Source organism: Miniopterus schreibersii (genome assembly GCF_964146895.1).
Source record: "Miniopterus schreibersii genome assembly, chromosome: 4".
In the NCBI taxonomy this organism is placed as follows: domain Eukaryota; kingdom Metazoa; phylum Chordata; class Mammalia; order Chiroptera; family Miniopteridae; genus Miniopterus; species Miniopterus schreibersii.
This window is the reverse complement of record NC_138105.1, coordinates 85,112,207-85,136,654: the sequence shown is the minus strand read 5'-3', so window position 1 is coordinate 85,136,654 and position 24,448 is coordinate 85,112,207. Positions and strand designations below refer to the sequence as shown.

Sequence of the window (24,448 nt, the reverse complement as noted above, 5' to 3'; positions counted from 1 at the left end):
TTCCTCAGTTGTGGCAAAGATAATTCTTATTTTAATCCAAATGAGGAAGGTCTGTGCAGAGCTCCGTCATCAGCATACCAAAGCACCTTGGCTAAGAACCACTGAACTATGCTGCTTCTACCGCAAATCTTACTGATAAATACCTCCCATCCTATATGTGAATATCCCAGTCAAAATCCTAGGTCTGCTCCTGTACCTGACATCTTAAAACCCACAATTTGTGCCAATAGGAAGGGTCAGAAACAAAGTTCTGAGGATATCAGTTCAATTTGTATAAAAGAATTCCACTAATTAACAAGCTAATTTATCATATATAAGAGTGGCCCCAGGAAACAAGAGTTAAGACTGGTTTTCAAGTAAGACCCCATAATCAGCGATGAGTATGAAGTGCTCCATTTACATAGCTGCTCATTAAAAGCTTCCTTCAAAGTGAGACGTTTTGTATGCAAGCCACCTTGTGGGAAATGGAGGCAAGAGTTTGGGGATAGACAAGATGCTTCTGTTACCAACAGCAAGCATCCATTTCCAGAGCCAGAAATTCATAGGTATGAAAGACCAAATCTGCATGCAAGTAGTTAAAAAGAAATCTTTATTATACAAAATTAAAAACATAAATATATTTACAAGCATCTTAAATACCAGCTTATAATACTTGACATTTTGAATCATTTTAAATTGAGTTTTCTATAAGCTTTTAAAATGCAGGACTATTCCTCCACTTCAGTGAGTTACTAGTTTTCATTTCCACCATAGCAAATGGGTTTTTGGGTTTTTCAAAATTGTCCATACTGTACTCATTCAAAAAAAACAAACAAAAACAGTGTACTTTTTAAATGACTAGTTTCGGGGGGGGGGGGGGGATCAGTCCTGAGCTTTCTACCCCAGTTGTGAGATATTACTCCAAGAGAACTCTATAAACCAGATTCCTGCCCAGTTTATATGAACCACCACAACTTTTTAAAGACTCACACTCCTGGTACTCACATCAATCCATCTCCCTAACTCCTCAGGTTTGCTGAAAGGAAAAGGGAAAACAAAAAAGAGGTGGGGGAATACAAATAACCATCTGAAACCACAAGACTTATGATCCAAAAATCTGATCTTAACTAATTTCCTTCAGAATCAAATCCATTATCTTATTATATGAAAACGTAAAATTTCAGATGATGTGCATGTGACAGCAAATCTCAGTGGCACGATAGGACATAAAGACACTTAAATGGTTAACTCTATGCCCACTCTGATGGCTTCCTCATGAATAAAGAGTAGACAGGTTCAGTAGAATTTTATTTTTTTAAGAGAAGTTTTCATTATCTGGTCTTCAAAGTTCAGCACTGAGCATGTAATTCATTTCCATGAGGAAAGCAAATGTCCTCGAGAAGGATCCAAAAAAAAGGAAGGAAAAGACTCAACACCTACCACCCACACTTAACAAGAATACCATTTTGTTCCACTTTCCCTGGAAGCCCTCAGCTCAGCTGAGAATAATAGCAAGAAGTCTTCATGCTCAGAGATTAGCAACAAATTTAAAAGAAAAAGAATGACCACAGGTAAGAGTTATATACACTTTACTAGTTTGTTTGTCACTCATCCTGTATATTTAAAAAGGTGTCAAATGAACCATGGATGCTGGTGGCAGGAGGCAACTGGAGAAGAGGCCTGGGGAAGAGGAGTAGGTAAGACTTGTTTACAAATTCAGAGCAAACTCCCCTCTTCTGGATCTAAAAGACCTCTTTGTCTTCAGTAAAACAAGTCTTTCTGCTCAATGCAGATGGTAAGTACAGTTTGCTCAAAAGAGGCTTCTCTTGACGAGGAAGTGTACACAGTCAGCACCGTAAGCACCGCTCGGGCGGGCCGCCGGCAGAGCCTCGCCGCCATCACTGCTGCATGTTGTTGATGATCGCCAGGATGCTCATCTTCTCCTGGGCAGAGTCCACATCCTCATTCTGCTTCTGGGCCACTCCTGTGCCCAGGCCATAGAGCCGCCCACAGTACTTGGCATCGTCAATACTGTCCTCAAAAAACAACTGCAGAATGGGACAGAGAACCTGTAGTAAGAATCACGTCAAGTCTCAACACCACATCAGCACTTCCCAGCTCTCTCAGAGCCCTGAAAATCTAGCCAACTAGAAATAAATTCCATAAAGAAAGGCTCCAAACCTTTTCATGCTCCCTTCTGAACAGACTTCTATTTTCCATGAGTTCCTTTACTGCCAAGATTCCTGTGATGCTGCTGCTGTTTAGTACAAATGTCCCATTTCATCCTTTCTCTTTAACAGGCAGTGCAGTGGTTAAGAGCTTGGGCTCTACAGACTGACTCACTGTGTGACCTTAGGGAAGTCACTTTGACTCTCCTTATGCCACTGTTCCCTATCTATAAGACAGAGTAATATTATGTAGGTTGTCATGAGGGAGATAATGGGCATTAAGTGCTCAAAACAGGGTGCTATTTCAACCCTGGCACTACTGGGCAGGATAACTCTGCTGGGGTGGGGTGGCTTGTCCAATGTATTGTAGGACAATTATCAGCATCCCTGGCCAGTAGGCACACTGCCCCTCAAGCCCTAACACCAGGATGGGACAACCAAAAATGTCTCCAGACACTGCCAAAAGTAGTTCAGGAGGCAAAATAAGGAAGAATAGTGCTGTCAGCTTTGTTCTTTCTCAGAATTGTTCTATTTGGAGTCTTGTGGTTCCATACAAATTTTAAGATTGTCTGCTCTATTTCGTGAAAAATGCCATTGGAATTTTATAGGGATTGCACTGAATTTGTAGATTGCTTTGGGTAGTATGACATTTTAACAATATTAATTCTTCCAATCCATGAGCACATAATATTTTCCACTCATTTGTGTTATCTTCAATTTCCTTCATCAGTATCCTACAGTGTTCAATATACAGGTCTTTGGTTAAATTTACTCCAAGGTAATTTATTAATTTATTCTTTTCGATGCAATTATAAATGGGATTGTCTTCTTAACTTTTCTTTCTGATACAGAATTCTGTAAATTGGTTTTGTATCCTGCAATGTTTTTTTAATTGATTTTTAGAGAGGAAGGAAGGGAGTGACAGGTGGGGGTGGGAGGGTAGAGACACATCAGTTTGCTGTTCTACTTATTTATGCATTTATTGGTTGCTTCTTAGATGTGCCCTGACTGGGGACTGAGCTCACAACCTTGGTGTATTATGACGACGCTCTAACCAACTGAGCTACCCAGCCAGGGCTGACACCCTGTAACTGCACTGAGTTTATTAGCTCTAACAGCTTTTGGTGGCGTCTTCAAGGTTTCCACAGATAACACCGTGTTATCTGCAAACAGTGACAGCTTTCATCCTCTTTTCATCCTCATGCCTTCAATTTCCTTTTCTTGCCTGACTGCTCTGACCAGAACCTCCAGTACAAGTGGCGAGAGTGGACACCTTGTCTTGTTCTGACCTTAGAGAGAAAGCTGCCGATTATGTTAGCTGTGGGGTAAGTGGGTGGTCTAACGAATGTGTTCACATCATAGAAACCAGAAGAAAAATAACTGTAACAGTTGGAGCTGCTAGGAACACCAAATACACTTCCAGACGTGGGCGTGCTGAGTGGCCTCCATTTCAGAATGCTGCTTTGCTTCCCAAACTATATTTAATACATAGAACATCGTAACAACAACAAAAACTACTTTCAATGCAGTCATCAACTTCCAACAGAAACTATAAATTTTCAACAAACTTCAGCCCACAAAGGCCATCCATCCCCTTAGCCTTACCTCTTTCATCCTGAAGAATGCCATTCCCGTCAGCAGCGAGTCTGAGCCTGCCTGATGCTGCCTTCCAATTCTCTGCAAATCCAACTGATCAGCAACTTCCTGAAGACCTCCCTGGAGATGTAAGGAAAACAAAAATAATATTACAGACCTAACACTCCCCTACTAGAGTCAACTAAGTTCATTCTTCAGTTTACTTTTGGTGATGAGGAGTGGAAACAGGCCATTTATTTAACAGGCCTTACCCAGGGCACTCCAAATGATACACTGTGTTATATTCTACTTTTCGCTCCTTTCTTCTCTTTATCATTAATTTTGTCAGATCTCTGCCCCGTAAAATCCTAACTGCTGTAAAATAAGGTTTAAGAAATAGGAAATGCCAATCTAATTCAAGACAGCAAACCTCTCACGTCAATAATTTATTAGGGTAGTGAGTTCTTAAACTGTTTAGGGCAACAGCTTACAACCTTTTTCATCTCATGGCACACATAAACTACTAAAATTATGCAGCACACCAAGAAATATATTTTTTGTGCATCTGACAAAAAATATAATTTTGATTACTTTACCAAAAAAAATACTAATAGTAATTATCTACCCTTTTTGCTCCAAAGTGACTTTTTCAAAAATCAGGTGCCTATACTTGTATGTAAGAATATCTAGTACCAAGAATTAATCAGATGCAACCTTATTATGTGACATGACCAATAAGATGCAACTCTATTAAATGACCTATATATATTTATGGTTCAAGACAGGGCATTCACACTGGATAGCTATTGTGTTGGCTGCTGTCATTTTTTTATTTGACAATCTAAGGGAAAAGATATCAGTGCCCCTAACTAAACAGTCAGGTACTGCATGTTTTAAAAATTCCTGTGGCACACCGGTTGAAAATTGCTGGTCTAGGGTTAAGAATTCCTCTGATCTGAGTCTGGAACACTATAGACCCCATTCCTGACAAACTGCACATACAACTCATGTTACCAATGATTTCACTAGGTTCAAGGACCTTAAGTGAAGAAAGCCTTATGATGAGAGAAGTAGAGGTTTCCCTTCATGCCCAGGTTAAAGACAGTTATCACACAAATTCCTGTGCCAATCAGCTTTATATACAACCTGTCTAGCACAATATTGGCACTTAGTAGGCACTCAAGAATGCATGCTGAACAAAACAACAAAGCAAAATGACATGTCTGCTTTTTTGACTTTTTTTGCTGTTGTTACTAGTATTAAGAAAAATATTGTACCTTAAGATTTTTGCAACTCTTCATCAGGTATTTCACATCATAAATGGATGGGAAGAAAAGGTTCAGAATATGAAAGAACTCATGTTCCTCTTCTGGCAAACGAGAATCCGTAAGTAATTTTACCATGTAGCCAAAATCATAGCCACTACAATGAGAGAAGGAGGTACTAAGGTAAAAAAGCCCCAGTGTTCAACCACTTTATTTCTCAAAGTTTATGATGTTACCTTTCAGTCTTCCAAAGTAGTTTATCCTACTGTAATCTGAACTTCCCATTAAAAAACAACATAGACTAATGTGGAAGATATGTAAGAAAACATTAATCCAAGGGCCAAAGGTTCACAAATGTGGGTTTTATTCATCAAAAATTCAGAAGTACTGGCCCTGGCCGGGTAGCTCAGTCAGCTGGAGCATTGTCCCAATATGTCAAGGTTGAGGGTTCAATCCCCCGTCAGGACACATAAAAGAATCAACCAATAAATGCATAAATAAGTGGAAAAACAAATCTACGTTTCTCTCTCTCTCTTTCCCCTCCCTCCCTCCCTTCTTCTCTCTAAAATAAATAAATAAAAAAGAATTTTAAAAAAATCAGAAGTACTGAAAAGGTAAAATAACATCTCCTAGGAGAATCTGGCTTTCAAGTACATAGATAACTCAAGGCCAACCATTTAATACACTCACTGACAGCCACATGACATAGCCCAATACTGTGTAACAAACCAATATGAGCTCCAAAGTGTTTTTGAAAAACAAACGTGAGTAACAGTTTCCATTTCAACTTCATAACTACCGACAGAAGAGACCCAACAGGACTTCAGAAATAACAAGAATTCTATTCCCTGCTCCCAAATCAAGAAATACACATTTTCTGGAGCTGACCTGTGAAATGAAAGCCATTTGACATTGTCACAGAGAACCACCCCTGATGTCATAAGCAGCTCTGCAAAGTGCAATGTGTCGATCCCTTCCTCTTCATGCTTCTGAAATTGCAGTCCTGAGTTAGCAAGGAGATCTATGGAATCCTGGGAGTACATGTCCTCTCTGAAAAAGAAGGTGTTGACTTCTTAGCTGATGGATAATGTAACAGAAGTAGTGGGTAACAGTATTATCACACTTATCATAGAACAAGTTTTCATTAAATGCTTTCATAATTTAAGAACAGAACAATTCATTTTTTCCAGTATTCCAGCAAGCAAGCAACGTAGATGATCTTATATCTGTAACAGATACAATAATGGGATTTTCCCCTTAAAATAAATGGACTACTTATAAAATATCCACATTCAGTCATTGTTTAAAGAAAAACAGAATCAACCAATACAAAAATATTTCAAATAGAAGAAATTTTCTTAAAAATTAATGTTCTTATAATGCTGTCCCATAGAAATAACTGTTAACAACTCGGTTTATATATCCTTGCAGACTATTTTCTCTGCCTACACATACACATACCTCCATCTTTACATCTATATATCACAGCTCATCTTTCCAGGTCAATACTAAGACATACCACAGCCTTTGTAACTCTGGCATAGTATTTCACTGTAAGGCTAAATCCCTTAACTTAAACACGGAAATATACAGGACACAAAAGTAGGAAAATAACTCATTTTCCACTAGGTTTCATTGTTTTCCTTTCTTTTGTTTTTCACATAAATTTAGGAAACTGGAAAGAAAATCACCACAATTTTAATATTTCCCATTAAATTAAAACCGGTGTTGAATTACAATCTTTCATTCTACCTCAAATAAACATTATTTTAAACACATACACAAACCCTGCAATAAAAATATTACATTATTTTGCATATTATCATTATGGAACAAATAACAGGCTTTGGCAATGAACTAGAAAAATGCAGTTAAAGGAAAGATAGAGATTATCTCCCAAAATTATTCTTTGAAACTCAAAGAAATCTCCAAAAAACACATGGAAAATAGTCAAAAAAGTATTCCTGAGCTATCAAATGCTCCTGGTGCCTAAACAAAGCAGTACTGAAGAACTGAAGTCTAGCCCTGTCTAGTGTGGCTCAGTTGGTTGGTGGGTTTGATTACTGGTCAGAGCACACACCCAGGTTTTGGGTTTGATCCCTGGTTGGGGCAAGTACAGGAGGCAGCCAATCCATGTTTCTCTCGCTTCTATGTTTCTTTCTTTCTCTCTCTCTCTCTCTCTCCTCTCTCTCAAATCAATGGAAAACGTATCCTCGGGTGAAGATTAAAAAAAAAAGAACTGGAGCATAATAAGAAATACACTATCGCGGCCGGTGTGGCTCAGTTGGTTGAGCATCGTCCCAGACACTGAGAGGTCCCCAGTTAGATTCCCATTCAAGGGCACATGCCCAGGGTTTCACGCTGGATCCCCAGTGGGGGGCCATGCAGGAGGCAGCCAATCAATGTTTCTCTCTCTCACTGATGTTTCTCTCTCTCTCCCTAAAATCAATAAAAACATTTTAAAAAAAGAAAAAAGAAATACACTACCACCACCTGAGAACCATCAGCAACATAACAGTCTTTCCTCAGTTTCCCCGTAAAAGTTACATCCTCCTCAAACACTGAAAAACAGGGCTACCATAGGACCCAGCAACCCCATTTCTGGCCACATATGCAAAGAACTGCAGGCAGGGTCTTAAAGAGGTTATTTGCACATCCATGTGCAAATATTCACATAGCGTTCTTTACAATAGTCAAGAGGTGAAAACAACTCAAATGTCCATCAACAGATGAATGGATAAACAAAATGTGGCATATACATACAACGTAATATTCAGTTTTAGGAAGGAAATCCTGCCACATGCTACAGCATGGATAAATTTTGATGGCTTTATACTATGAAATAAGCCAGTCATAAAACAAGAGATACTACAGTATTCCACCTGAACAGAAAGTAGAATGGTGGTTACCAAGAGCTAGGGGGAAAAGGAAACAGGAATTATTTAATAGGTATAAAGTTTCAGATTTGCAAGATGAAAAAGTTCTGGAGGTCTGTTTCACAACAGTGCAAAGCAATAAATTTTATTTTACCACTTTTTTTTTAATTACATCAAAATTTCCCCACTACCAGATAGGCTTCAGTTTCAACTACCTTTGATCAGCACCTACTCTATACCTTATTTTTATTATGAAAGATACTAATAACCCTCTTTTATAGATAAGAAAACTGAGTTACAAAAGGGAAAATAATTGTCCTAAAGTCAACCAGTGAAGAAATGGAAGAACTTCAAACACCGATCTCTTAACTGGGATATATATCTGAGAATATATATCTTTAACTGGGATATTCACTTGACTTTAAATAGCTTTATTGAGATATAATTCACATACTAAACAATTCACACATTTAAAATATACAATTCAACAGTTTTTAGTAAAGCTCAGATTTGCAACCACCACCACCATCAATTATAAACCATTTCATCACCTCAAAAAGAAACTCTGTTCCCATTAAGCAATCACTCGCCATTATCCCATAACCTCCCTACCCACTGCTCTAGAAACCACTTATTTATTTTCTGTTTCTATAGATGTGCCTATTTTGGACATCTCAATAAATAGAATCATATATGTGGCCTTTTGTGTATGGCTTCTTTCCCTTAGCATGTTTTCAAAGTTTATCCATGTATAGTATATATCAGTACTTTATTCCTTTTTACTGCTCCATAACACTCAATTCCATGGATATACACTGTTTAATTTATCCATTTGTCAGTTCACAGATATTTAGATTGCTTCAACTTTTGTGCCTTTATGAATGATGCTATGAACATTCACGTACATGGCTTTGGTTGTATGTATGTTTTCAAATCTCTTAAACATATGCCTGAGTGGAATTGCTGGGTCATATGGTAAAACTCTATGTTTAACCTGTTGAGGAACAGCCAAAATGTTTTCCAAAGAGGCTGTACCATTTTACATTTCCAATAACAATGTCTGAGTATTCTAATTTCTTGCCACATTTTTGTCTTTTTGATTATAATCACCTAGTGGGTGTGAAGTGGCACCTCACTGTGGTTTTGATTTGCATTTCCCTACTGACATGACTGTGAGCATCTTTTCATGGGCTTATTAGCCATTTGTACATCTTTAGAGAAATGTCTATTCAGCTCTTTTGATCATTTTTAATTGGATTGTCTTTTTATTGTTGACTTGTAGGAGTGCTTTAAGAGGAACTTTACTTTCTGAAATTCTTTATTCCATCCTCGGTTTGACTGTTCAACACTTTTACCTGGGGTTCAGTGGAAACAAAACTTAAAATTAATAAATTCAGTTAGAAATCACAGCCTGCAAAAATGTAGCAGGTCTAAGAAAAACACTTAGAAGTGTCTCAGACACTTACGTAAGGTTGAATTTGAAGTTGAACTGCCAAGTGTTGATTCCAGAAGGATATTCTCCCTTCTCATTCGTGAATGTAAGGCCCAGCTGGATAATTTTTAAAAGGTCAACATTGCACCGTAATAGCTGATACTGGTAATCTATGGAACTACGAAATTCACCAATTGGTCGCACCACAACACCTGGAAATTCTGTGTCCTGGAAAAGAAAAAGTCTCTTATCACAAGGATTCACAAAATAGTGAATGCTGAATTGATCACTCACCAACAAAATTTTTACTTCAATTTATAAAAGTTATGTGACAAACCCCAAGGTTGGGCAGAAAAATCTATCTTAAAATACTGATCTTACTGACACCTATAGAAACACTAAAATCATGCAGCTTTGCACAACAACTTGGAGAGCCTAAGCAGGATGTAAATAGAAGTAGGTGACTAATTCTAGGTAGATATACAGGCAATTAAGAACATTTTAGGTTGAGACCAATATATGAATAAAAATACAGAATAGGGAAGTGAAAATGCTATTCAGAAAAAATAATAAATAGCCATGTTTGGCTTGAGTGAAAAGAACAAGATCATAGAGAATACTAAATACCAAGCTAAAGACTTACTTCTATCTTCTCTACAGTAGGAGTCACAAACTCCAAGCAGCTCATGTAAAGGAGTAAAGCAAAATGGGTATGAAAATGGTTATGAGTTATGGGGGCTTACATGCCTCCTATAAAAGAGGCCCTTGACATCACCATGATATGCAGTCTCCCTCTCCAGCCACTTGATGTCAGGCAGGAATGTGGCCCCTATATTGCCAGATCTTCCCAATTTTTCCAGGGACGGCAAAAATCTAGAATTTAAGTCTCTTGATTTTTAAACGCTATCAACTAATTTTTTAAAATCGTTTTAAACACTATATAAATTTACCATATCTGTGAGAAAGATGAGCCCTATGGCTGACATACTTCTGCTTTAAAGACTTTCAAACACAGAGTAACATTACAAAACATCTAAGCCACTAGAGGTTATACCCTTCTCAGACACACTGGCTACCTTGATGTTTCATAAAGCAATATAACCTTCTATCATGTTTAATGTGCCATCACTTTAATGTAATCATTTATTTCAAAATCTCACATTAAAAATTCCCAAAGTCCATACCAGAGGGTGAGTCAAATAGAGTAGAGTAGAGCTCTTTACCATAGCAATATAACTGTAACTGAGCACAATTTCTCGGATCTTCCTCATCTCTTCTTCTAGATTGCTGGCCCAGACTTCACAGATAACCTGGCTGTTCTCCACAAGTGCTGCAGGCATCCTGAAGAAACTTGAAAAGTCACTTTCAGCTGACTATGATAGAAGGCAAGCCAATGGTTGATCTGATCTAGATACAAAAACACATTTTGCAATCACATAAATTTACACATTAGTATAAGCTGTCAATAAAACAAAGGCATCAAAACAGTATTTTATCATCACTTCACCAGTTTAAGCTAAAACATTGAGACTATTATACTATTTACACCACACACACACACATGCACGCACACATACAGTTCTTTAACCTAAAGAAACTAAAATTATTAAGAAACATGAAGAAACTTTTCCCCAAGCTTCCCTTTAGCACACAAGTAAAATCACTACCCTAAACCAGTTTTCAATTCTCTCCAGAATACCTACAGACTGAAATAGTTCCCCGTGACCAAAAATATGCCCATATCTGTAACTTTCACAGCACTTTGCTCAGAGATCAATCATGCAAACATTTCTAAAGGAATCACTTTAGCCAGTTAAAATGTACCTGGGATCTCTGAAAGTCTAAAAGAATGTGGACCTAAATTCTCACACTTAAAAGTCTTTATACCTATATGATGAATACAGATATGGGACTCCCCCTTTTTTCCCCCCAAAAGGGGAAATTCTTTTTCCTTACAATTCAAAACTCAAATAGAAGTAGAGGCAATTAACTAAATATAGTGACTCTTTAGATTTGTGCAAATAGGGATTTAAGTGGTAAAACACTTGCTAATTTCAACCTTAACAACCACAAGAAAAATCTGAATTTGAGTTATTAATGTCTAATTTTAAACATGTAATACTGTAAAGAAACCAAGCAGCAATTCAACAATCAAGATAGAGAAGATAGCAGGTATAAATAATTCAACCAAAATCAGAATGGTATTATGGGAGGAAACTGGGGAGGGGAAAGTATTATGCAAGATAAAACTCTAAACAAAAAAGGGAGGAAGGGAGGGAGGGAGGGAGGGAGGGAGGGACACACTAAGTTGAAGTGAAAATAGACCAGCCAGCAATGGAGTGAAAAATGAGCTTGGGGGTTATGAGTTTCAATCGACTCTGATGATGTCTGGGAGACATTTTCATTATGTGATAGTTAAATGGGAAAAAGTGAGCACCCTTTGCTTTTGAAAAAAATAAATGGCTTGGAGTTGTAAAAAACAAACAAAAAAAACCTCAACACGGTTCAGTCTAAGAGTAATGCTGTTGTTTTAGCAAACTCAACATGAGATTCTTAGTTATAAAAAGACTAAAAGGAGGTTATCATAAGAGCATTTACTTAAAAGGCGACCCCACCACATGGATCCTCAACACAATGTAAGAGTGGGCGCCAGTGTATATGCTCAGGGGGAAATTCCTAGAAACAGTAAAATGCCCCTGTCTTCCAAAGGACAGAGAAAGGAAAATATTTGCTTTCTACTTTCAAGATCCAGTAAGAATCTGGAGAACAAAACCGGCATTCTCAAGTGTCATCATTTCTCTGAGAAACTTCTAAGAAACTAATATTTTGGTTTGTCGACAACCGTTGAAGACTCCATTTATTTAAGGCACCTTACACTTCAAGGTGTTTCTCTGAAATCATAGCAGACTTTCTGTAAGTACTCTGAAATTTAAGTAGAGCGGTATCTTCCTAACAAACATTGGTGGACACTCCTTAAAGGCAGAATCCATTCTTATCGTTTTCATTCTGTACACAATGGGCATGAATGAAAGGTTTGCATATGAACAAATAAAGAACATCAGAAAAGCACAGAAATTCAGACTGAATATGGACTTTACTATCTGATCACAATTGAGAAAATGTCAGGACTCAGAATTTTAGGTTCTAATACCATCTTAAGGTTTTCTCCAGCAAAAGGGCTTTAAACCATTTCTATGACCGTTAATGTTAAATCAGTACCACTTAGCTTCCTTATTTCCCTAACTGAAACAATTCACTTCCTTTCTGGTGTTATTTCAAACACAACAGTAAATTACTTTAGGGGAAGTGAGTATCACTCCTGTAGATGTTTCCATAAAAGCAAAAGCAACATAAGGGACCCAAGCAAAAAAATGCCTTTGGTCTCCAAGCAGCAAAGAGCAGGCTTAAAAAGAGTTCAATTAGGTATTTAAACTAAACCCTTAGAACCAGACTCCCCAGATAAGACACTCTAATGGTTGTGTCAAAAGAACTCAAGAAACAATCTGAAGAGACTCCCTGTGGTCAAAGACAGAATGAACATCATTATGGATAATTACTACAGTGTATTAAAACTTTTCAGAGAGGCTTATATCCATGAATTCATAATGAACTAAGAAAATAAACTTAATTGGTCACCAGTGAAGAATGCTAGTGAATCAATTTTTTTTTAAATGTATCTTGTCCAAAGAAACAAAGGAGAAAATAAACAAATGGGGTTACATCAAAATAAAAAGCTTCTGCACAACAAAAGAAACCATCAACAAAACCAAAAGGGAGCCCACTATATGGGAGAATATATTTGCCAATGACACATCTGATAAAGGGTTAATATCCAAGATATGTAAGGAACTCATACAACTTGAAAGGAAGAAAAACAATCCAATTTAAAAATGGGCAAAGGCTTGGCCGAGCATGGCTCAGCAGTTGAGCACCGAACTAGGATCCAAGAGATCGAGGTTAAATTCCTGCTCAGGGCATATGCTTGGGTTGTGGGCTCAATCCCCTGTCAGGGGCATGCAGGAGGCAGTCCACCAATGACTCTCTCATCATCGATATTTTTATCTCTCTCTCCCCCTGTCCCTTCCTCTCTCTGAAATCAATAAAGATATATATATTAAAAAAAAAAAAAGGGCAAAGGACCTAAACAGACACTTCTCCAAAGAAGACACACAGATGGCCAAGAGACATATGAAAAAATGCTCAGTCATTAATCATCACAGATGCAAATTAAAACCACAATGAGGTATCACTTTACACCTGTCAGAATGGCACCATCAACAAATCAACAAATGACAAGTGCTGGCAAGGATGGGGAGAAAAGGGAACCCAAGTACACTGCTGGTGGGAATGCAGACTGGTGCAGCCACTATGGAAAGCAGCATAGAGTTTCATCAAAAAATTAAAAATTGGAGATAAAAGATGGCAGCAGACTGAGTGGAAGCTACACTGCCACTTTCCCAGGACCAAACTGGAATTACAATTAAAATACAGAAAAACCATCCTGAATAATCAATTGCAACCGAAGACGAGCTAGAAAGCACTCTCATAACCAAGGAGGAAGAGTGGAGATGACATAGAGACTGGTAGGAAGTGCGGAGGCACAGGAGGGCTGGCAGGGCTCCCACAGGCAGCAGCTGAAGGTGTGGAGGGAGATCTCAACTGTGGGGGGTTCCCACTGAGGACTCTGGGCCTAAACCCCAGGCTGGGCTTCCCAGTTCAGAGCACCAAAACTGGGAAGGTACCCACATAACATCTGGCTGTGAAAAGCAGCCGGGTTTCTGTCTGCCAGGGAGAGACAGCTGGAAATGCAGACACCCTCTTAAAGAGCCAACGCACAGTTTCGTGTGCAGCCACTCACCTTGGGCTCCAGCAGAGGGAGCGCAGAGTGGAGTGGACTGGAGCTGTGAGAGGAGATCTAGGGTAGTGGGCTCTGGAAATAGAGCTCAGAGGGCACCCATCTGGACTCCTGTGCTGAGTCATTCCCCTATACTGCAGAGGCATTTACCTTCCAAGCAGCTTTTGCCTGAGGGGGAAGCAATTGCCCCACCTTGCTGGAAACCCTCTCACACTACCACAAGGAGTTTCTACAGCCCGAGGCTCATTAGGAGACGCATAACAGCCCAGCTGGCCTGGCTCAGCAGTTGAGCATCGACCTAGGATCCAGGAGATCCAGGTTCGATTCCCAATCAGGGCACATGCCTGGGCTGTGGGCTCGCTCCTCAATGACTCTCTCATCACTGATGTTTCTGTCTCTCTCTCCCTCTCCTTTCCTCTCTCTGAAATCAATAAAGATATATTAAAGAAAAAAAAAAGAGAGAATCAGATTAATCAGCCTGCAGGCAGAGGCAGATTTCAGAGTGCTTCGAGTCTTTGCCTGATCTGCTTCTGGACCTGGACCTTGGAAAAGCAGACTTTGGTGGGCATCTTGGTCATGCCCAAACACACCCAGCCCCAACAGAGGGGACCTCAAGCTGTGGGTTGTTGATAGCTCCAAACAGGGTACTCAAGGCCAGTCACAAACAGCATCTGACATTGGCCTGCACCAGAGACCTTCCAAAAAGACTGAGAGTCCTAGCAGATGTACCTAATACATAGAAGAAACCCAAATAGGCAGCCAAAATGGGAAGACAAAAAAACAAGCCCCAAATGAAAGAACAAGAGAAGTCTCCAGAAAAAAAGCTAAATGAAATGGAGATAAGCAATCTATCAGATATAGAGTTCAGAATACTGATTGTAAGGATGCTCAAGAGCATTAAAAAAGATAAGAAACTATGAAGGAAATTAAGAGTGGCATAGCAGAAATAAAGAATACACTGGAAGGAATAAACAGCAGATTAGAAGAAGATGAGGATCAGACCAGTGAATTAGAAGACAGGGTAGAAAAAAATCACTCTATCAGAGACCCAAAAAGAAAAAACAATTAAAAAACAGGACAGTTTAAGGGAGCTGTGGGACAACATGAAATGAAACAATATTTACATCACTGGAGTGTGCCAGAGGAGGACAAAAGTAACCAAGGGTTAAAGAACCTGTTGGAAGAAATAATGGCAGAAAATTTCCCTAACCTGGTCACGGAAAAAGCAAATTCAGGAGGCACTGAGAGTACCAACCAAGAAGAGTCCAAAGAGGCCCATACCCATAATTAAAATGCGAAGAATGCAAGACAAAGAGAGAATCTTAAAGGCAGCAAGAGAAAAGCAATCTGTTACCTACAAAGGAGCCCCCATAAGACTGTCAGCTGACTTCTCATCAGAAACTTTACAGGCCAGAAGGGAATGGCATAAAGTATTCAAGGTAATGCAAAACAAGGATCTGAAACCAAGACTACTCTATCCAGCAAAGCTATCATTCAAAATAGATGGTGAAATAAAGAGCTTCTCAGACAAAAAAAGGCTAACCAAGTTTATCACCACCAAACCAGCATTGCAAGAAGTGTTAAAGGGACTGCTGTAATTAGAAATAGAATCATTGCAAGAAATGTTAAAGGGACTGCTATAATAATAAAAAGAAATAGAGAGAGAAACATAGGCATAAAGAATTAAAATGGCAATAAATAAGGACCTATCAAGAATAACCGTAAGGACTTTAAGGGAGAGATCAACAGCAATACAGTCATAGTTGTGGGCTTTTAACACCCCACTGACTTCACTGGATAGATCTTCCAGAGAAAAAGTCAACACTATCTAACCTTACAACTTGAAGAATTAGAAAGCTTCCCTGTGAAGCTGCCTGGACCAGGGCTTTTGCTTGCTGGGAGTTTTTTTTTTACTGCTTCAATTTCATCAGTTGTTATTAGCTTACTCAGGTTTTCTGATTCTTCCTGATTCAGTTTTACATGATCTCACTCATATGTGAAATCTAACAAACAAAATAGACTGAGGAACAAAACAGGTCCAGAGACATAAAAGCATGGAACAGAGATCTCAGAGGAAGGAGTGGGTGGGGGAGTGGGTGGGGAGAGATTAATCAAAGAACTTATATGCTTATATGCATAACCTACAGACACAGACACTGGTTCAGGGAAGGCCTGGGGCTGGGGTGGATGTGGGGTGGAGGGGATCAATAGGTGGAAAAGGGGGATATCTGTAATACTTTCAACAATAAAGATAATTTTTTTTTTAAATATATCTTTATTAATTTCAGAGAGAGGAAAGGAGAGGGAGAGAGAGAGATAGAAACATCAATGATGAGAGAGTCACTGATCAAGCCTGCAACCCAGGTATGTGCCCTGACCGGGAATTGAACCCCAATCGCCTGGATCCTAGGTCGATGCTCAACCACTGAGCCATGCCCGGCCGGGCTAAAGATAAATTTTTAAAAACAAAATGTATCTTGTCCTTCCAACTATAAACTGTACTCAAAGCAATCAAATAGCTGAGGGTTTCTCTTCAGAGAAGTTATACAGCTAACAAATGAATACAAAATGATAGAACATCACTATTTTGTGACTCCTAATGAATAATCATAATGGCATTTACATGGAATAAGCAAAAAAGGCAAAATCTATAAAGATAGAAAGTAGGCTACAGAGGTGGGATGGGAACAGGAATGGGGGTTAACAGAAAATGAGCATGAGATATCTTACTGAGGTGATGGAATTTATCCAAATTCACTGAACTCTACATTAAAAGGGGCAAGTTTTATAATACACAAATTATACCTCAATAAAACTTAAAATAATCATAATGGCTATTATTACAAAAAGAGACAATCAGGTATGTGCTTCTTGACAAAACACACCACCACTATAACATAGTCATGTACCACTTAAGGAGAGAATACATCTGAGAAATGCATTAGGCAATTTCATCATTGTGCAATCACCACAGAATGCACTTACACAAACCTAGATGGCATAACTCACTTCACCCCTGGCTACATGGTATATAGCCTATTGCTCCCAGGCTATAAACCTGCACAATATATTACAGTACAAAACAACACAAGATAAATCAAGCACAAAAGGATGCAATCAAGAGATTCAGTCAACACCAGATGTATGAGGCTGTTGCAGGTGTAACACGACATACTATTTGAGAGCAAACTTTTTTATAAGTAGAAAGGTATCTCTAAAATAACAATAAAATGTATAGTATAGTTAAGTACATAAACCAGTAAGATAGTTGTTCATTATAATTAACAAGTATTATGTACTGTACATAATTGTAAATGCCATACTTTTTATTTTTTTAATCCTTACCCAAGGACTCAAGAGAGAGAGAGGGAGAGAGAGAAACATCAGTTGGTTGCCTCCCGTAAGCGCCCCTACCAGGGATAGAACCCTGGTATGTGCCCTGAACAGGAATTGAACCACAACCTTTCTGTGTACTGGATGACCCTCCAACCAACTGAGCCACACTGGCCAAAGCTATATGCTATACTTTTATATGACTGGCAGTGCAGGTTTGTTTACAGCAGCATCACCTCAAACACATGAGTAATGTGTTTCACTTCAATATAAGGCCAACCGTGATATCACTAGGTAGTAGGGGATTTTCCCTTTCCTTATAATCTTATGGGACTACCATAGTATATGGGACCCACCAGTGACCAAAATGTTACGTTGCACATGACTGTAGTTTTGCCAAAAAACAAAACAAACCTAATTTGAATCTGACCACAGCTCTAGATTTAACTATCAATTTACAGGAAATATAGAGGACAAAGGTACACATTAAATGACACCAGCCATAGCAGGGTGGCTCAGTTTGTTGGAGCATCGTCCCAATATGCCAAGGTTGTGGGTTCGATCCCTTTTCAGGGCACATACAAGAGTCAGCAAATGAATGCATAAATAAGTGAAACAATAAATCTATATTTAAAAAAAAAAAGACAAAAAGAAATGCAATCAGCAAAATCCAGAAACTACTGTGTAAGTCTAAAGAACCACCCATCTTCAACAAATTGCAAAAAATAAAAGACTAGCCCCTGGCTGGGTGGCTCAGTTGGTTAAAGCGTCATCCCAATACGCCAAGGTTTCAGGCTCAATCTCTGGTAAGAGCACATACAAGCAGCAACCAATGAATGTATAAATAAGTGGAACAACAAATCAATGTTTCTCTCCCTTCCTCTCTCCCTCTAAAATCAATAAATACATGCCCAGCCGGGCGTGGCTCAGCGGTTGAGCGTCGACCTAGGATCCAGGCGATCAGTGTTCGATTCCCAGTCAGGGCACATGCCCGGGTTGTGGGCTCGATCAATGACTCTCTCATCATTGATGTTTCTCGCTCTCTCCCCCTCTCCTTTCCTCTCTCTGAAATCAATAAAGATATATTTTTTAAAAAATAATAAAATAAAATAAAATCAATAAACACATATTTAAATTTTAAATAAAAGTAAAAGACTCAGGAGACCTATCAACCGATCAAAGGGGGGAGAGTGGGAAGAGATTAATCAAGAACTTATGTGCCTATATGCATAGCCCATGGACAAAGGATAGTGTGGGGAAGGCTTGGGGAGGGGCAGGAGTTGGCTGGAGGGGACCAATGGGGGTGGGGGGGGCAGATGCCATCTGTAATACTTTCAACAATAAAGATTAAACTTTTTTTTTTTTTTTAAATGTATAGGCCTTAGTTGGATCCTGCTTTATAAACTGTTGGAGGGTGGAGAGGAGCTATCACATTTTTTAGACCATTAGAGGTCTGAACAATGAATGGCTGATTTTATTTTTTTGTTTTGGGGTCTTGTGAGGGTTCCCCGCCTTTTTTGGTGTTACATTATATTGTGGCTATGGTTTTTAAAAGAGAGTCTTTACCTTTTAGAGATAATGCAAAATATAGGTGATTGATACTAAATGTGGGGTTCTGCTTACAAATAACAGTGGAGAAAACTCCTCATAACTTTTTACAATGATGTTTTCCTCTACATTTTACAGATAAGAAACTGAAATTCAGAGACATTAATTTAAAAAGGCAGCATCATACCCTGGGTGGGTGGCTCAGTTGGTTAGAGCGTTGTCCCATTCACCAAAAAATTGTGAGTTCAGTTCCCAGTCAGGGCACACCCCTAGGTTGTGGGCTGGTTCACAAGTTGGGAGGCAACCAATTGATGTTTCTCTCTCTCTAAAAATCAATGAAAACATGCCCTCAGGTGAGGATAAAAAAAAAAAAAAAAAAGGCAGCATCATGACTTCCATTTCCAAGAGAATGTTTTTTCAAACAGATAACCACTGTTAAAAAGCTAACCACTGTTATACATACCTGACAAATGGGGAACACAAAAGCAGACTATTGGCAAAAATATGTAAGACACACTTGCACCAAACCCTCATCTAGGAAAACTGCTGGGAAATAGACAATAGCTTGCAAGCCCCTAAATGTAGTGCCACTCAAAAACTGAAGAGGAATCATATTATGCACATTTACCTTAGCATACATTACTGGATATATTACCCAAAAAGGGAAATAATGATAATAAATTAAAATAATAATAAATAATGCCAGCAATTCTGACTGCCACTTTCCATTCAGTGAGCACATGCTCCAGAATGAGCCTAAGGTGGGAACCACACCCTGTTCCCCTTGGTTAGTCCTACTTTTAAGCCTCTCAGTGCCTGTATCTCACAGAGTACCTCACAGTGCAGAAAGACTATGCCCTCCAAATACTGTTTTTGTGCAGCGCAGTCCCTAAAGGTAACCTAAGTACTTTATCTGGTTTACAACCAAAGAAAGAAGAACAAGTTTCAAAGCTGAAGGAAAAACTGAGTCTGCTGGATTTTCTGAGAAACAGGCCTGCCATCTCCAACTCTGCAACTTCCTGAGGGATTTTTAAGGATGGGTTTGATCACATGCAATGTCTGCCTCACAGGCTAACTTTGAAATGACTCCACAAGAGCTACTCCTTTCCCTATGAAAGTAGAAGACAAGCACTAATTAGTACCTGTTTCCCAGCACTAGACTGTGAAAGAATAAAAGGTCCTTCTTTCTCTCTCATAAACACGCACGTGGAATGACTGAGGTCCTTGCCCTGTGCTGGTCCGTAGTGCCATCTGTCCAGACGGTTCCTGACGCCCTAGAGTGTAAAACAACTCCGAAACAAAGCTCCTTGTTTACCCAGAAAAGCTCTGAAGAACAACTAATGATACAGCCACCTGAAAGCTTTCTCCGCAAGCAACCCAGAGCGAGCTTGGGAAAAGAATGATATTTCTGGTTTTGTGGTAAGCCCAAGTGTGCAAGAAAACAATAAACATCACACACACCCCTCTTTGCGCTGAACAAAGGCTTTGCAGCGCATGCATAAGATGAAAAGGAAGCAGAAGCACGTTAGAAGACATGGCAACAACTCGGAAGAGGGTCCTGTCGATAAACCACCACAGACGGTGGTGGTCGCCGCCGCCGCCTTCCCCGCACTCCCCTCTTCCCCCAAAAGTGTCGGAAGACACTGCCCTGAGCTGAACCGCAATAAAGCCACTCATGGGGCCCAGGCGCGAGTTGGCTCCTCAAGAGCAACAGCTCCGGCAGGGAAAAGTCGCGGGGCCACAAGAACCAAGGTTCCAAACTCCAGGCCTTGCTCCTACACAATCTCCCGTCACCCTTCTCTTCCCGTCCGGGATTACCCACCCATTTCGCACCCATCCCTCCCCTCCTCAGCCTCCTCCACCCTCCCCCTTTTTGTGCAAAGCAATTAAAATTACAGGCCTTAGGGGCAGACAGACCTAAATTCGAAGCCACACCACCGACTAGCTTTGCATAAATTACCTAACCCCTCTCCTGCCTCAGTTGCCCATAGTATAAAATGGGTTTAATAATAGTATACACCTCGGAAGGCTCTAGTAGAGGCTAAATAGAATGAAGCATATTTAAGGTGCTTTGTAAAGTCTTGGCACACTCACGAGAATATTGTTGTCCCGTGGCAGTGGTGGCTGTAGTACTACTCTTCCGTGGGCCCCTTTCTCGTCTCACACAGCCGGCCTCTCCACACGCCCCACTCCCCTTCCTCCCACAGGCCCAGACGGCCTACCACACTCTCTCGCCCCACGTTCCTCTCAGGTAAGCGCGGGCCCGCTTACCCTGACAGGCGGCGCCCGCGAAGGCTGGCGGGCTGGCGGGCGGACTCCGCGGGAGCGGCGGTTGCGGCCCCTGACCCGGCGCTCTCTCCCCTCTGCCCCGGATCTGCTCCTAGGATCGGGCGGGCAAGTGAGATGGGCGCCCTCATACCCAGAGCGGCCTTACGCACCGCCCACCAAACAACCTGGAGGCACCACTCTACCCACCCGATCCTCCCAACTCGCCTGCTCCTGCGCGTCACTCCCGACGCGCGCGTTCCTGGTCAGGCCTACTCCTCCCTTCCTGCGCACCCCAGCGATTCCGTGAGTGACGGCTCAACCGGTGAGCTCGGGAGCAAGCGCGCAGGCGCAAAACTAAGAGGGCGCCTCGAAAATGGCGGGGCGGGGTGGCCTCGGAGGACGCCTGCGGAACACGGCGTGCCCCAGGCCTTCACGAGATTAGTCGCGCTGACTCAGTTTAATATAGATCCCTACTCCTCCATTTTGGTTCTCCTTCCCTGCGCCCAGGGAAGGGGCGTGGTCTAGATTGGCGCCCCCCCCCTTGGTGGGCGTGGCCTAGGTGGACCAAAGGACTTGGCCCGCCAGACCGAACCCCAAATTACGACACCTCCTCCTCCCTGCTTGGAAGGACCTTCACACCTTTGGTAGGAGCGGACTTTGGGGTTGGTTGGTGGGGCGAGATCCTGACCCTTCACTCTGTACCAATGCGCCCCCCCCACACCCGGGACCCCTCACAAAGCCTCTACCTCACGGCCTCATTCCTGGCAAACGGTTAAGTTACGGGTGGGGACAGTACAGCCAAACCGAGTGTGGGTGACGTCCGCCGAGGCCCGCCTCCCTCCTCCCAGCCTATAGGAGCTGGGCAAGCCACGTTACCATAGCAACGGGCCCGCGGGGCCCCGCTCCAGTGACAAAGGGGACGCGGACTCCCTCCCGGGCGAGCCCCGAGGCCTCGCGGACGCCGAGCAGGCCTGGCAGATTTTCATTGCGCGAGCAGTGGGGCCCAGGTCTCGCCTGGGAGGTCCCTAAGGCCCTTTAACCCCCCCCCCAATTCCCTGTAAATCCTGTTTGGAAAAAAGGCCCTTTGCCAAAGCCCGTCCCCAGGCAGCGTTTCACGGGGACGGGATGCCACGCCGCCCGTGGCCCCAGTGGGGGGAAGACAAAGCCCTGACATCTGCGCGCGGCTCCCAATTCCCAGCCCTGAGAGAGGACGCGGGCGGCCCAAAGCAGGATGCGAGTCCTAGACGCTTTCACCCCGTCACTGGGCCTCCCTTCATTTTTTTTTTTTTTTTTTTTTTTTTTAGTATGTTTTTGTTGATTTCATAGAGAGGAAGAGAGAGAGGGAGAGAAACATCAATGATGAGAGTCATTGATCCGCCGGCTCCTGCACGCCCGTAGGGGTGGAGCCTGCAGCCGGGCTGGCCCCGCGGTGGCCTGGGCCTTCCTGCTTTTCAACATTTCCCTCTAGCCCGGCGGGCGAGGCTCAGCAGTTGAGCATCGACCCAGGATCCAGGAGATCGGAGTTCGATTCCCCATCACGGCACCTGCCCGGCTGCGGGCGCGATCCCCAATAGGGGGCGTGCAGGAGGCAGCCGATCAGTGCCCTTCTCATCATTGATGTTTCTTTCTATCGCTTTCCCTCCTTCTCCCTTACTCTCTCTGAAATCAAAGAAATATAAACATTTCCCTCTAAGGGAAGTCTCCAAAATCCTACTTCCGTTTCCCAGGCTGGAGGCAGAGCTGGCCTTCAGCAGCAGTTTCAAATGGATTCCCAAAAGCTAAAGCCCCACTCCAGCCCCCAGGGTAGATAGAGTATCAAATGCCCTTTCTGAACTCTTCTCCCCTACAAATGAGGGTGTCTCCTTATCTCTAACATAGAGATATGAGTAACTATCTCACAAGATGGTTGCATTAATAAATGGAGAAAGTGCCCTGCACTGAGGAAAATATATATATGTGTGTGTTCAATTGTTTCTGGTAGTCTCTGTTTTCCCTGAGATACTCAAGATTTGTTAGCTCTGCTGCAGACTTAACACTCAGTCATTCCGTTAAGCAATACTTGATGAGAAGGCAGGCAAGACACTCTCTTGCTCTTGTCCTGAGGGTTTCTAATATCCTTTCACCCACTTACACTTAGGTTCAGGGGAGGACAGCCCTACCAGGAGCTAGTCACATTGAAGAGCCGCCTTCACAGTCCTTTCTTGGAATTTTGTTATTTCCTGAGCACTCAGGCCTGGTGTACACTGAAACAATCAAACAGGAAACCTCTCTGTCTCCTCAACCCCTTCACCTAGAACATGGTGTTTATTTCTCAGGTTATTGAAGGGAAATGTAAAACACAGGTGGCTTTATTTCAGGAGGTGTTGGGAGTGTTTGTTGTAAACAATGGATTTTGTGCCATACTTATGCTATTTCAAAATTAGAACAAAATCACTGATTCTCTTTGGGAGGAAGGCCCCAAACAAATGAGAAGGCAGATGGAGAATATATTCAAGAATATAATCTCATACTTATTTTTAATAACTATTGTTTTTGAACTACAAAGTATAGAAACTAAGGCTTAATCATAACTTCTTATCTGGGAGGGTATAGGTTAAAAAAAATTGAGAAACACTAGCTGTAAAATGGATCTTTTCAAGAACCAGTCAGGGTGATATCCTTGGCTAGCCAAGGCTTTCTGTTATTCCCAATTCTCAATAAATCTAACGGTACATTTCTTAAAGTATAATATGTGTACAAAGATAAAATGTAATAAAAATATTTGGGTTTGAAATATTTTTAAAATGGAGACGGTAAATACATCCAGGCATATAGTACTATAATAAATCACCCTCTGAGCCCAATTCTCAAACACCTTTGTGTCCCTTAGCGTGCTAACACACTTAGATGCCTGACAATTGATTAATTCCATTGTTAGAGTCCCCCTGCCCCCACCCCCAAAGTAGCCAAGGTCTGTCACTTTGTGTAATGTCTTTTATCAGATTATATATTTATCTTTACATTCAACTGAAGAATGCACCCAGCTGGCTTTTTTTCTTGGTATAGCTGGGGTTAACTTCCTGCTCAGTGTGTTGTCCCTGTTTTTCTACATAATAGAAAAAACCTGACTCTTGAAAATTATCAACAGATCATCAAACTCCCCTAAATAT

General features: G+C 41.1%; 2 protein-coding genes across 5 annotated transcripts in view; one reads left to right on the top strand and one right to left on the bottom strand.

The window, feature by feature from the left end:
- Nucleotides 1-572: 572 nt before the first annotated feature.
- On the bottom strand, nt 573-21,803 carry CNOT8 (CCR4-NOT transcription complex subunit 8). Of its 3 annotated transcripts, XM_081136237.1 has the most exons (8): nt 21,525-21,803; nt 21,303-21,411; nt 10,519-10,702; nt 9,330-9,523; nt 5,876-6,037; nt 5,000-5,144; nt 3,753-3,863; nt 573-2,027 (listed from the first exon to the last, which is right to left on the bottom strand). In XM_081136237.1, exons 3-8 carry the CDS (start codon nt 10,633-10,635, stop codon nt 1,878-1,880), a joined length of 879 nt encoding a protein of 292 aa, XP_080992363.1. In that variant the 5' UTR covers nt 10,636-10,702; nt 21,303-21,411; nt 21,525-21,803; the 3' UTR covers nt 573-1,877. The 3 variants fall into 3 exon arrangements, with proteins under 3 accessions (XP_080992363.1, XP_080992362.1, XP_080992364.1); XM_081136236.1 differs by lacking the exon at nt 21,525-21,803 and having other exon boundaries at nt 21,303-21,492; XM_081136238.1 differs by lacking the exon at nt 21,525-21,803 and having other exon boundaries at nt 21,126-21,401.
- FAXDC2 (fatty acid hydroxylase domain containing 2) overlaps nt 21,420-24,448 on the top strand; it is a 28,345-nt gene continuing 25,316 nt past the window's right edge. The window contains exon 1 of one of the 2 annotated variants that reach the window (XM_081136234.1): nt 21,420-21,621. The gene's annotated coding sequence lies outside the window, so the exon portion shown is untranslated. Of the gene's footprint in view, nt 21,622-21,841; nt 21,944-24,448 lie in introns of those variants that run through there. The other variant, XM_081136235.1, reaches the window with a different exon arrangement.

What these genes read in the sequence shown, in the direction of transcription:
- CNOT8 (XM_081136237.1), bottom strand. Translation starts at nt 10,635, where the DNA reads ATGCCTGCAGCACTTGTGGAGAACAGCCAGGTTATCTGTGAAGTCTGG. An exon ending in GTTACAGTTATATTGCTATG is followed by an intron (nt 9,524 to 10,518) that starts GTAAAGAGCTCT and finishes TTTCTTTTCCAG; the next exon opens with GACACAGAATTTCCAGGTGT. An exon ending in CATTCTTCAGGATGAAAGAG is followed by an intron (nt 2,028 to 3,752) that starts GTAAGGCTAAGG and finishes CCCATTCTGCAG; the next exon opens with TTGTTTTTTGAGGACAGTAT.